This window comes from Sorex araneus, chromosome 3, assembly GCF_027595985.1.
Source record: "Sorex araneus isolate mSorAra2 chromosome 3, mSorAra2.pri, whole genome shotgun sequence".
Classification (NCBI taxonomy): domain Eukaryota; kingdom Metazoa; phylum Chordata; class Mammalia; order Eulipotyphla; family Soricidae; genus Sorex; species Sorex araneus.
The window spans coordinates 174,793,216-174,805,960 of NC_073304.1; the positions used below are offsets into that span (position 1 = coordinate 174,793,216).

Genomic DNA, 12,745 nt, shown 5'->3' on the forward strand with positions numbered 1-12,745 from the left:
GGTTTATAATAAAGGCAAAAATCTCAAATCCCACTCACTTATGTTTGACTAGAACCTACACATTAACAATAAGGTCTTTAGATGGTGCCCGTGAACCAGTGTTTGGCACTAGTTGATCAATTCACAATCCAGAAAGAATCCCACCTGGAGAAACAAGTTAGAGAAATGGCAGTGGTAATTGCTGCATTCCCCAAAGGGCTTCTGCCCTGAGATTTATAAATCCAGAGAGAGTCTTTGTCTCCAGGGTATTTGGTGCCTGGAGGGAGATCAGAAAAAGCCTTTATAGCACAGCAAACATAGTCCAGCCCTCAGACACTTGAGGTTTGACATTGACTGTGAGATGCAGGGGAAATGCCAAGCCAAAGGTGAGCAGAGGAGATGCTGGCACACTTGTGATGCAGCCTGACCCCTGCCTGGTCCCTGAGTCAGGCCTAGCCAGCCCTCTCCGCACGGGGAGAGTGGAATGCTGTATCTCCAGGACTCACAACAGCGGCTCTAGCTCTGTTCTCCAGGTCAGAGAACAAGGAGCAACCAAGAGCTGGAACTGAGTTTGTAGGAAGAAAAAAAGGTAAGAATATTCCTTGCAAATTTGTGATTTGATATGACTGGGTTTGGAAGTAATCAACTTAGGAATTCAGGCAAATATTTCTCAACACTTCCTTCTATTCACTGAATTCTTAAAACACAACATTTTAACCTTCTAGACTATGCTCAACATCACTAGTTTCTTGGGACACAGAGTTGAGTGAGTCTGATTTGGTTTTTTCTCTTGAGTGTAGCTCAAATTTGGAACATGCTATTTAGAAATGGCATTATTCAGATTGTGCAGGAAGAAGGGCTGATCAGTTACTAGGAACTGGTGAAGTGTTCCATGATCACATCAATTTCAAGTGAGATTTGAAAAGATAAATTATTTATCACACAAATGAGATGCAAGAGTTTGATAAAATCATTTCACATTAAAAGAAGAGCAAATACAAAGGCAGAACTAAGAATACACATGTTTTCATGTTTCCAGAAAAAAAAACAAATGTTCTGCCACAGAGAAGGAGCAGCCCCAGAAATTAGGTTGAAGTGGAGCAAGGAAACTTTATCTAAATTAATTAAGCAAGGAAACTTTATCTAAATTAATTAAGCAATTTTTCCTCTGGGACCCCCATTTGAGACTCAGCATCTGATGCATTGTTCAGAGTACTTTGTGATTAAAAACAAATATCTAATTACACAAATACAAACTCAAATGCTTGGGCTGGAGCAATAACACAGCGGGTAGGGCGTTTGCCTTGCACTCAACCTACCCAGGTTCAATTCCCAGCATCCCATATGGTGCCCCGAGCACCACCAGGAGCAATTCTTGAATGCAAGAGCCAGGAGTAAACCCTGTGTATTGCCAGGTGTGACTCAAAAAGGAAAAAAAACTCAAATACTAGGAAAAAAATTTTCTTGCACTGATTAAAGGGTGTATTTTCATATTTTTGGCACACAAAATAAATGCTCTTCCCTTTTGCGTCCCTCAGGACATATGAGATACCTTCAAATTACTTTCAAATATCCTCCGTGTTCTTAAAATACCTTTTTATCTTTCATCTAGTCTCTTGTCCTTCCATAAGAGAACCTGGAACTCTGGTAGAATCTGTTAAGTGTGGCAGACTCAGTGTTCACCTCATGTGTGTATGAAAATACTGATCTATTAATATGACATAATCAGGTAAGTGAATGACAGTTTGTGGTTATAGGTCACCAGATAAAAGGCTCCAGATGACACAGCCTTATCCCCACAATCCTTTAGACTAAAAGATCCAAACCTTAACTCCATTATAATACTGTTGCGACATTCCAATTCTATGGCACTAGAGTCAAGAAACTATGTTATGGGTCTTATGTAAATTAGCTGACCATCATCTGGAGCTCTAGTACTAAGTTCTCAATAGTTGGAAAGTATTATTTCTAACTATATTTCCTACCATGACTATTACAACCTAAGTAAATAGAAGGGTAGAAGGAAAAGGTTTCAGTAAATATGATATTCAGTGGTCAGACATGTTCTTGGCTTTTCCATGATCTGAAATCTCAGGAATTAGCTCCAGTGAGACTCTTTATTGCCATTATTATCTTTGCCCCCATGCCTGGCTGTCTTCACCGGGGCCCCTCGGTGTGGGGTGGATTGAGTTTCCCTCCCCTCTCCAGGCAGAGCCCCGGGAGACAAAGACCTCCAGAACCCAGCCACAGCCATGCTCAAGCCTTACAGATGAAGTAACCGGCAGAGGAACCCAGGTGTGCAGGACCCGGGGCTGGGATCTCCAAGCCTGCTCAGAACGGGACTGAGCCTTCCCGACACAGGCCCCTTATTTTCCAGTAGCTTGGCAGCCACACCCGCAAACTGCCCATCAACAGCCAAGATCCAGAGACTATAAAACCAAGCTCCTGGAAGCCCGTGGGTGCATTTGCACCTGTGCAATATCTTATAGCCTAGTTCTCCTTCTCAGAGAACATGGCAAGCTACCGAGAGTTTCCTGCCCTCATTGGAGAGCCTGGCAAGCTCCCCATGGGATATTCATGTACCCATCAGTAACAATGATGGGTCTCATTCCCCTGACCTGAAAGAGACTCTCATGTGGCACCGTTGGGAAGGACAAATAAAAAGAGGCTGCTAAAATCTCAGGGCTAGGACGAATAGAGACGTTATTGGGCCCACTCAAGCAAATCGATAATCAATGGAATGACAATGACAGTGATACAGTGATCTATGCCCTATTTAAATTACAAAAACTTCCTAGAATAAATAGACAAGGAGCTTGATTTGTTCTTAGATTCACAGAAGCCACGTATGCATTGTGTGCAGAATGCATGTAGATCCCCAACTTACAGAACTGTGGGAATGTCTGCTGATTCAGCCATTGTGAAAACTGCTTGCAAATTTCTTCCAAATGTTTACATACGTGTACTACTTAATATAATAATCCTTCCCAGTGTATAGCTATAGATCAAGAGATATGAATTACAATTACGTGGTGCCCTACTCTGAAGAGACAATGACAGTGAGGTATCAACACCCATTATTTTCTCTCTTCCCTCAGAAACACCCAGAGAAAATGCCTACAGGAAATGATTCCATGATCACTAAGTTCATCCTCGCGGGGCTGACAGACCAGCCAGAGCTCCAACTACCACTCCTCCTCCTCTTCCTCGGAATCTATGTGGTCACTGCAGTGGGGAACCTGGGCATGATCATCCTCATAAGCCTCAGTTCTAACCTCCACACCCCAATGTACTATTTCCTCAGCAGCTTGTCCTTCATTGACCTCTGCCATTCCACGGTCATCACCCCAAAAATGCTGGTGAATTTTGTGGCTGAGAAGAACATCATCTCCTATCCCGAGTGCATAACTCAGCTCTATTTCTTCCTTGTCTTTGCTATCTCAGAGTGTTACATGCTAGCTGCCATGGCATATGACCGCTATGTTGCCATCTGTAGCCCCTTGCTCTACAATGTCATCATGTCCTACCAGGCATGTTTCTCCCTGATACTGGGCGTGTATACCATAGGTGTGGTGTGTGCCTTTGTTCATACAGGCTGTCTGCTGAGAATTCATTTCTGTAAATTTGATGTGATCAATAATTACTTCTGTGATCTTATTTCTTTTCTTAGGCTCTCTTGCTCTAGCACCTATGTCAATGAACTACTCATTCTAATCTTTAGTGCAATTAATATCCTTGCCCCAAGCCTCACCATTCTTGCATCCTACATGTTCATAATTGCCAGCATCTTTCGCATTAGCTCCACAGAGGGCAGGTCCAAAGCCTTCAGCACTTGTAGCTCCCACGTGATGGCGGTTACAATCTTCTATGGCTCTGCAGCCTTCGTGTACCTGCAGCCATCATCCATGAGCTCCACTGACCAAGGCAAAGTGTCCTCTGTATTTTATACTATTGTTGTGCCCATGCTGAACCCCCTGATCTATAGCCTACGGAATAAGGATGTCAATGTTGCTCTGAAGAAAATTAAAGATAAAAGAATATTCTTGTGAACAGAAATAGTAGAAGTCTTCCTTTTTAGCTCAAAATCACTGACTTATATAGTTGCTTGAAATGCTATATATGTGTATATATACACATATATATCATTACAGCAATCTATCAACATTTTTCCTAATTTCATATGATTTTATTATTATTTCTATTTCATTGGCCTTTGATTGCAGTTTTCTTTTTCTCATTCCTTTAGTAAGGATCACCGATATTAAAAAAAATCACAAAGATACCCTAGATATATGGACCCACTAATGTCATTATCACCTTGCCACTTTTCTTCCATGCAGTTGATAAAACCCTCAATCATAACGCAAGTACCATCTTCTGTCAGTGTGACCAATGTCCTTTTATCAATCCCATCAAAAAGAGCAAAAATCAAGTAATGATGTTATTTTTTAGCTCTTTCACATGGTCTGTATGGAAAAGTCTTATTCCCACCGTATCTTACAGAAAACCTCTGAGTTATTTCCTCTTCTTTAATAAACCAAGTCAGACCTCAAAAATCTGTGTTGCAAACCCACATACACATTGTCATGCTCAGTTCAATCTCTCCTGCTTTGACACTATTCTTGTTTGTAACTGAATATTGTCCAGATCCACCCTGACTGCAGCCTTCATCATGGTTAGTCATTGCCATATCCCAGTTAAGACAATTTCAATTCCCAAGCAGTCTCTTGGTAATTATCCTGATGTTACTTCCCCCTAAGATATGTACACATGAAAAAGTGGTACATGTTCAGCAGTCTTCACCTGTTAATCTCTTTAAGCACTATTTACAACTCTTGCATAACAATAATATCCTCCGTTGCAATATTGGTCCTGAGATCCTTCAATGGATGACTTAGCAGATGCTTGATAAACTGTGAGCACCTCCTTCTCAAATCATTAAATATTGTCAACAACCAAAAAGTCTCAGAAGCACTTCTTATTTATTCTTGAATGCAAGTACACAGTTCTAGAGACCAGGAGTAACCCCCTGAGCACAGAGCTAGGAGGAAGCCCTGAGCACCTCCCACCCCCACGTGAGGCCCCGCCTGCCTAAAGACTCTCTAGTATTTGTTAATAAAGGAACAGGTTTTAATTTCTAAACAAGGGATTAGAAACAGAAACATGACTAAGTGGAGTTGCTCGGGCCAACTCCTAATACCTAACCTAGTTGCAGTAAGAGCCACTCTCAAAAGTAGACATTTTTTTATAAAGGTCACAACTACAGCAGTGCCCAGAAAAGGAACAATAGTGTACCAGGGTTCATCTCTCCTAAGTCCAGAGGTGCTGAGAAGCATGAGGCTGAGCGAGTAAATGCAGAACCCACGTACTACACACATACTTCACCACCAAAGCTATCCCCATGACCTCTAAAAAAGCAGAAATATATCCAATCTGGGATCTCTGCCCAGGTGTGGCCGGCATTAACTGTAGGATAAAACTTACCAGGCCGGCCTTCTTCCATGGACAGATTGGGAACCTTATCTCTTCCCAGGAACACCTGGATATTTATAATGTTAGGCTATAGAATACAGACAGGGCAGGTCAGCCAGTGAGAAACATGTACCAAAGTCAGACCCCATTATTTTCAGGCTTTTTATGGCCAGCAGGCCAGATGTTCCCCAACCCTGCTCTAAGGAATGATGACCAAAACTTTTTTTATTTTGCCATTGCCTTTGTCTCACTCTTTCTGTGCCTTAAAACTTTCCATTGCAGGGGCTGGAGTGATAGCACAGTGGGTAGGGCATTTGCCTTGCATGCGACTGACCCAGGTTCTATTCTCAGCATCCCATATGGTCCCCTGATCACTGCCAGGAGCAATTCTTGAGTGCAAAGCCAGGAGTGACTCCAAAAGCAAAAAAATAAAATAAAATAAAAATTTTCCATTGCACACCTCTCTGCTCAATGAAGGGGGCTCTTCCTGTTCCACGGATCCTCCAGTCAAGGGAAATAGAGCTCTAAATTGAATCAGGCAAACTCAGTTTGTTGCCAGAGGTGAACATGATGCAATACATCCTCCAGGCTACATCTCTTGGGGCTCCTCCTCTGTTTCCTCATGGGCACTGGGGCTCATACATAATATGGTCTTGAGAGATTTGTTTCCCTCTCTGGAGCTATAATTGAGTGGTCTAAATTATTCAGCCAGTACTTAGAAAAAGACCATTCGAGGAGGAAGGTTGTCTGGGGGACTTTTTCAAAACCAGAGGAGGAGGCCGGGAGGGCTTTGAGCCCTGATGGAGAGAGAGAGAAGACCTGCATTTCGTTCCCAGCCCTCTGAGTGGCAGAGGACACAACGGAGACAGAGACAACCCTGAAGTCAGACTTTGGGTAGGACTTGTCCTTCATTATTTTAGAGAAAAAATTTGAACTCTGGATTTCAAAGTCCGTTTTTGTGGGGTTTTTTTTTCTATTGGGTGGTGGGGAGGGGCGGTTTTAAAAGCACCAGGTGAGGACAAGTTCACAGGAGAAAAATAAGAAAATGCAAAATAACTCCTTAAAATGATCATTCCTCCTGACTGGAAGTGATGACATCAGAATTAGTATCAATCCCGTAGCTTGTTCCATGGGATTTAGTGGTGGCCCAGCTCAAGTACACAAGAGATGTGGGTTACTGGGTCTGATTTCTCTGTTTTATTTATTTATTTACTTACTTACTTATTTAAATGAATCATTGTGAGATACAGTTACAGACTTACAAACTTTCGTGATTGCATTTCAATCAAACAATGTTCAAATACCCATCCCTGCACCAGTGCTCATTATCCTCACCAATGTTCCCAGTATCCCTCCCCCACCCCCACCCCTTCCCTGCATGGCAGGCCATTCCCTCTTACTCTCTCATTATAGTTTACTAAAAGACTGTTACTTGTTCAATTCAATCATAAACACTGATGTTTCTTCTAGGTACCTACCTACATAGCCCGTGAATGTTGGCATGACTGAAATGGAGATTCTGCTGCAAAGACAGGCCTGTAATACATACTAAGCCCGAAGCCTTGAAGTCAGGATTGGAGTCCATTTTGTCTAAGCAAAGCAACTTGAAAGAAATGTAGGTCCCATTTCAAACAAGGTCTCATTATTTGGGGGCATACGTTTGGTTAGCATTGGTCTGTCACCCCTCAGAGCTACATCCAACCTAATCCTGAGAAATGTCTGAGGAACTGAAAGGAGAGACAGGAGGGAACGAGTGCGTAGATGGCTGCTGTGTGTGCTCCAGCCACTTTCTTGTGGGAACAACGGATCTCACACTCCACACCTGCGCACTCTGCGTTCCCAGGAGCCAGACACCATGATGTGGGTCATCTTGCTACACCGGCGCGAAATTCTTCCTGCACCTTATGGATAATGTAAGTTTTCAGCTATTTTTTTCTTTCACTTCTCTACCTTTTGCCCTTGATGATGCCCTGAACCACTAAGGCCCAATCATCAGCAACTCAGAGTTCCAGAGCTCAGAGACCTCTCTTTCCTAGAAATCAAAGAGGCTCACTGGTTTGTTTGAGAGATTTTGCTTGGAAAGGCAAATTAATCATGCTATTTGGTCACAGGGAAGGACCAGAGAACCCTGAGGCTCTTCATTGGCCACAGAAGAAGGGATTTCAGGTTGAGGTTAAGATGAGACATATTTAAGGACAAAATGCAAAAGGGAGTGGCCAAGAGTCTGTTCCAGAGAGAACATTGCACTACAATGCTTGTTTCCACAGCAGGGTGAGATTGCAGAGTACTCATTCACTTCTCAGCTTCCTTCTGCTTTCCTTCTTAGCCTCCTGCTCAGATTAGAGTCTAGATCTTTTCATCTTTTTAGTTTGTCCCTCAAATGTACCCTACATAGTAGAGTTCAATGATAATTTCTTTAATACATTCCACACATGAGGAATTTAAGGGTGTGCCCTTCTGTTACTATGTGTTCTAGTTCACATTTCCAGAAATACAAGTACCCTCCCTTCTATTCCCACATTTCTTTCTTTCTCTCTCCATCATTTTCTCTTTATCTCTCCTCTTCTCAAAGATTCTCTTTCCAGAAAGCAGGATACTAGTGATATCATTTAGAATTGAGACTACCCTTGGATAGTCTGTTTTGTAATTAATTTTTTAAAATCAAATCACAGTGAGATACACAGTTACAAAGTTGTTCATGATTGGGTTTCAGTCATATAATGTTCCAACCCTTGGATAGTCTATGACGGAGTTTCTGCATCCAAAGAAACCACTATAGTTTTGTCTTATGACCCTTACCTAGTTCAAAGCACTTTTTAAACGGGAAAAAGCAGAAAAGTCATATTTTGAGATTTTTCTGCTCCAAGTCTTGTCTCTTATTTATAGTATTTCATTTTCTTTTTGCTTTTAGGAAGGCATAGATAAGTGTTTTATGTCATTTGTCTAAGGTTTTTAATTTTATGTCTTTGAACCCAGGGCCTCATACAGGCAAGGACACATTCTATCCCTGAGCTATATCTTGAGTCCCTGGAGATTTGAATTGTTATCCATGAGAAACCTAGACTTCAGTGACCAACTGCATTGTCCAAAACACAAATTTCGACTGTAGTTAAGAATTTCCATGATTTTTATGTCCTTATATAGATATGCTCCCATTTATGATGGCTGATTGTTGACTATTGAGGCAGAAAATCGATACACCCTTCAGAAGACATTTTGGCTTGACATCATTTTCACACTCTGAGGACGTGCTCCTTTTCTGAATTCAACATTCTGACAAAGATGAGGAATCGCACGGTGGTGACGGAGTTTGTCCTGCTGGGCATCCCGCACACAGAGAACTTGCAGTCCCTGCTCTTCGCCCTGTTCTTGTCCTTCTACATCTTCACACTCATGGGGAATCTGCTCATCCTCCTGGCCATCGTCTCCTCCCCGCGCCTCCACACGCCCATGTACTTCTTCCTGTGCAAACTGTCCATCTTTGACATCTTCTTCCCCTCGGTGAGCTCCCCCAAGATGCTCTTCTACCTGTCGGGGAACAGCCGTGCCATCTCGTACGCGGGCTGCGTGTGCCAGCTCTTCTTCTACCACTTCCTGGGCTGCACCGAGTGTTTCCTGTACACGGTCATGGCCTACGACCGCTTCGTGGCCATCTGCTACCCGCTGCGCTACTCGGTCATCATGAGCCACAGGGCGTGCGCCGTGCTGGCCCTGGGCACCTCCCTGTTCGGCTGCGTCCAGGCCATCTTCCTCACGGCGCTCACCTTCCAGCTGCCCTACTGCGGCCCCAACGAGGTGGACTACTACTTCTGCGACATCCCCGTGATGCTGAAGCTGGCCTGTGCGGACACGTCAGTGCTGGAGCTGGTGGGTTTCATTGCCGTGGGCCTCATGCCGCTCAGCTGCTTCCTCCTCATCCTCGCCTCCTACAGCCGCATCGTCTACTCCATCCTGCAGATCCGCTCCAACGAAGGCCGCCGCCGCGCTTTCTCCACCTGCAGCGCCCACCTCACGGCAATCCTGCTCTCGTTTATGCCCGTGGTCCTCATCTACCTGCAGCCCACCCCCAACCCCTGGCTTAATGCCACTGTTCAGGTTCTGAATAACCTGGTCACCCCCATGCTGAACCCCATGATCTATAGTTTGAGAAACAAGGAGGTGAAATCATCCCTGCGGACGGCGCTGCAGCGGGTGGGCCTCTCCCCTGAGAAGTGACTTTAGTAGCACCACAGTGATGCCACTGCCCGCTTATACAGACAATAATGCTAGTGTCCAAAAACATAGTAGACTGTTCACTATCACGTAACCCAGAGGGTCCCTCTGAGGAAGGATCCTGGTCTTTGTTGGCTAAAGGGCCCAGACTGTATGTCTCCCCTTTGCTCTGGATCTTGTTTTCCTCTGGCTTCATCCTGTCCTCCCTTGCCCTAATATTTCCTCTTGGCTGGCCTAAATTCTCTGTTGGCAGAGCCCTCACTATGTCATGACATTCCGTATTAGAACCCATTCTGAAAAGGACAAAGGAGAGCTCTTTTTCCTTTCTATGTGCCAAGAAGTTTCCTTTAACCATTTTATAGATGTTATTGACTAAACCTTCACAGTCACACTGAAGACACGGGCTGCCAACAGTGTTTATTTGTTTGTTTGTTTTTCTCTCCGATGCAGAAGATGAATTTCATGATGGGTGAGTAGCAGCCCTTAGGTTACACTAAGTCCAAGGGACACTTACTGAAGCTAGGATCTGCCTCACCCCAAATTTAAAATCTTTTCTCCTAGATTTTCTGAGTTCTGTGTGAAACACCAGTGCAAAATAAGTTCAATTTGAAACCTAAATACCTACATAGATTTTTGTCCAAGAGTTTTTTTTATTTTGTGAAGTTCTGACTCAGCTTGACTTGACTCAGGTCAAGCTTCTTGGGAGTTTGCTGAGTGAAGAGTCAATGGAGTAGTTGTTGGGTTGCCGGGAACTATTCCCCCAGCTCTCTGGTGCTGGGGACTATTCCCTCAGCTCTCAGGCTGGTAAGCAAAGTAGCTTAAGATGAACTTAAGAGGGAATATAGCAGTACTGCAGAGACTGCAGTTGAGGGAAGAGGGTTAAATCCTAAGCCAAGGGATAAGTTAAGGGGCTTCAGGCCCTGAGGGAGGGGAGGGGTGACTTCATCATTGGTCTGGAAAGGAAATAGGCCTCTATATGCACCTATCTGTGTATGGTCTTTCCTACCATGTTATGTGAATGAGATCTATTAAATGCACTCACTGGAGTCAGACACACGCTTTTGTTGTTTATCCATGTTCTGGTGTGTGCCTGCAATTTCTTTTTAACATTGAGAAACAGGCCATCCCACAGAATGGAGTGTGATTTGTCCATTCAATTGATGATGGTTTTGGTTGTTGTCTCTGTTTTTTTTATTTCCCTAATTAAAACTACCTTGTACTTTCATAAACCAGTCCTGCACAGACACATTTTCTTTCTGGGGGATAGTGATTTTCATATATAGAGATGTCATTGCTGCATCATGTTAATTATATGTTTAGCTTTATAAAAAGCATAACTATTTCCAAAAGGGGCCATGCCATTTTACATTCCAACTAGTAATGCAGGAGATTTCCATGGCATGCCAATAGGTAGAATTGTTCATCTCAAGTGCTCATCTCAATTCTTTGAATAATGTAGATGACTCACAAGTGTTAGCATAGTTTCCAATAGTGCAAACTTTAACATAAACATATAATACATTATTTTAACATTTATATGTAATAGCAAAATTTAGCAAACTTCTGGACTGTTATAAATCTTATTTTCCCTCCATGTGGCCATCCTCATTGGACATCAATAAAATCTAACAGTGAAACATGATTATACACACACAAATGAATAATGTTGAATTTAGGTTGGCCACATCAGCACGGATTTGTGTGTCAGTCAAATAAGGAAAGTTTTTGTATAAATCGTTAGTGGTACAAGAAGGGGAAAGATAGTATATAATAAGACTAGTGCCCTATTTTCTTCATGAAAGATAGATCTTGGGGAGCAGGTGATGTAACAGACTGTTGATAATTACTGCCAAGTATCAAGGACTTTGTATAAGTCATTCAGCTCCAAGAAAATTAGAGGAGTAAGGACTAAATCAGATTGATGTCAGATCAGATAACATGAGTCAGATAACTTTTGGTTGATGATAGAGCTGAGATTTGCTCCCCAGTTTGTCTTGTTCCAAAGAATGGCTTCTACTGGGATGGGAACCAAGTGTGATGGTTCACTGCATGTGAGATGACACAACAGGAGCAAGGTGAACTTTCTACGCTCATCCCAAAATAACAGGGGCCAGTCCTGTGCCCATTGGCACCTTTTAAGTAAGATTTAGGAAAAGGGCCTCATTTCTTAAACGCTGGGCAACTGTTTTGAAGTAACTTCTGTCACCATCTCCATTGTCCCGAGTCCTCTCTAAGTGCATCTCTGAGCACAAGACGTTGTGATTAATTAATCTCCCAGGTCCTCCCCCGTTCACATGTCAGATAGGGAAGTGAATCTCCCAGGTCTTATTACATCTGACGATTTTACTTCTTCCTGTCTGTATCCCTCTTGAGAGTTTGCAATGGCAAAATGGATTGATCACCCTGGGAATTAGGTGGAGCAACTGGGAATCTTTTTTTTTTTTTTGACCCTGCACTGAATCTATAATTCTACAGTTATAAACCATCGATAGCAATTATTTGGGGTGGGGGGAAGGTCTTGGGTCACACACAACAGCACTCACGGCTATGTATCAGTTCCAGAGATGGAATCAGGGTCAGCTGCATGTAAGGTATGTGCACCAACCCTCTGAACTATCTTCCCAGCCACAGTAAATTTTTTTAAAGAAACAAACTCAATTATCAATGGATTTTACTTTACCATTCACCCCAGATAATTTTGGTTTCCTCAGCTTATATGAGGACATGGCTCACCAATAGGGAAAACTAACAAGGTTATTTTTGCTCTTTATGAGTTTTCATAATTCCTAAGACAACTTTTAGCATTTACTAGGTGCCATCTGTCTATTTTCTGCTGCGTTTTACTGACTTTTCTTTTTTTTTCCACTGTGGTTTTTTATTTTTTTATTTTTTTAATTAATAGTTTATTTTTAATTAGTGAGTCAACGTGAGGGTACAGTTACAGATTTATACATTTTTGTGCTCATGTTTCTCCCTTACAAAGTTTGATAACCCATCCCTTCACCAGTGCCCATTCTCCACCACCAGTAAACCCAACATCCCTCCCCCCTCCCCAGTCCCGTCTCCCCCCACCCCACACTGC

General features: G+C 42.9%; 2 protein-coding genes across 2 annotated transcripts; both read left to right on the top strand.

Moving 5' to 3' along the window:
- Positions 1-3,092: 3,092 nt before the first annotated feature.
- LOC101539500 (olfactory receptor 8G1-like) lies at positions 3,093-4,028 on the top strand. The gene has a single exon (XM_004605121.2). The coding sequence runs from the start codon at positions 3,093-3,095 to the stop codon at positions 4,026-4,028; it is 936 nt and encodes a 311-aa protein (XP_004605178.2).
- Positions 4,029-8,733: 4,705 nt separating this feature from the next.
- Positions 8,734-9,666, top strand: LOC101544770 (olfactory receptor 149-like). The gene has a single exon (XM_004605131.2). The coding sequence runs from the start codon at positions 8,734-8,736 to the stop codon at positions 9,664-9,666; it is 933 nt and encodes a 310-aa protein (XP_004605188.2).
- Positions 9,667-12,745: the final 3,079 nt, after the last annotated feature.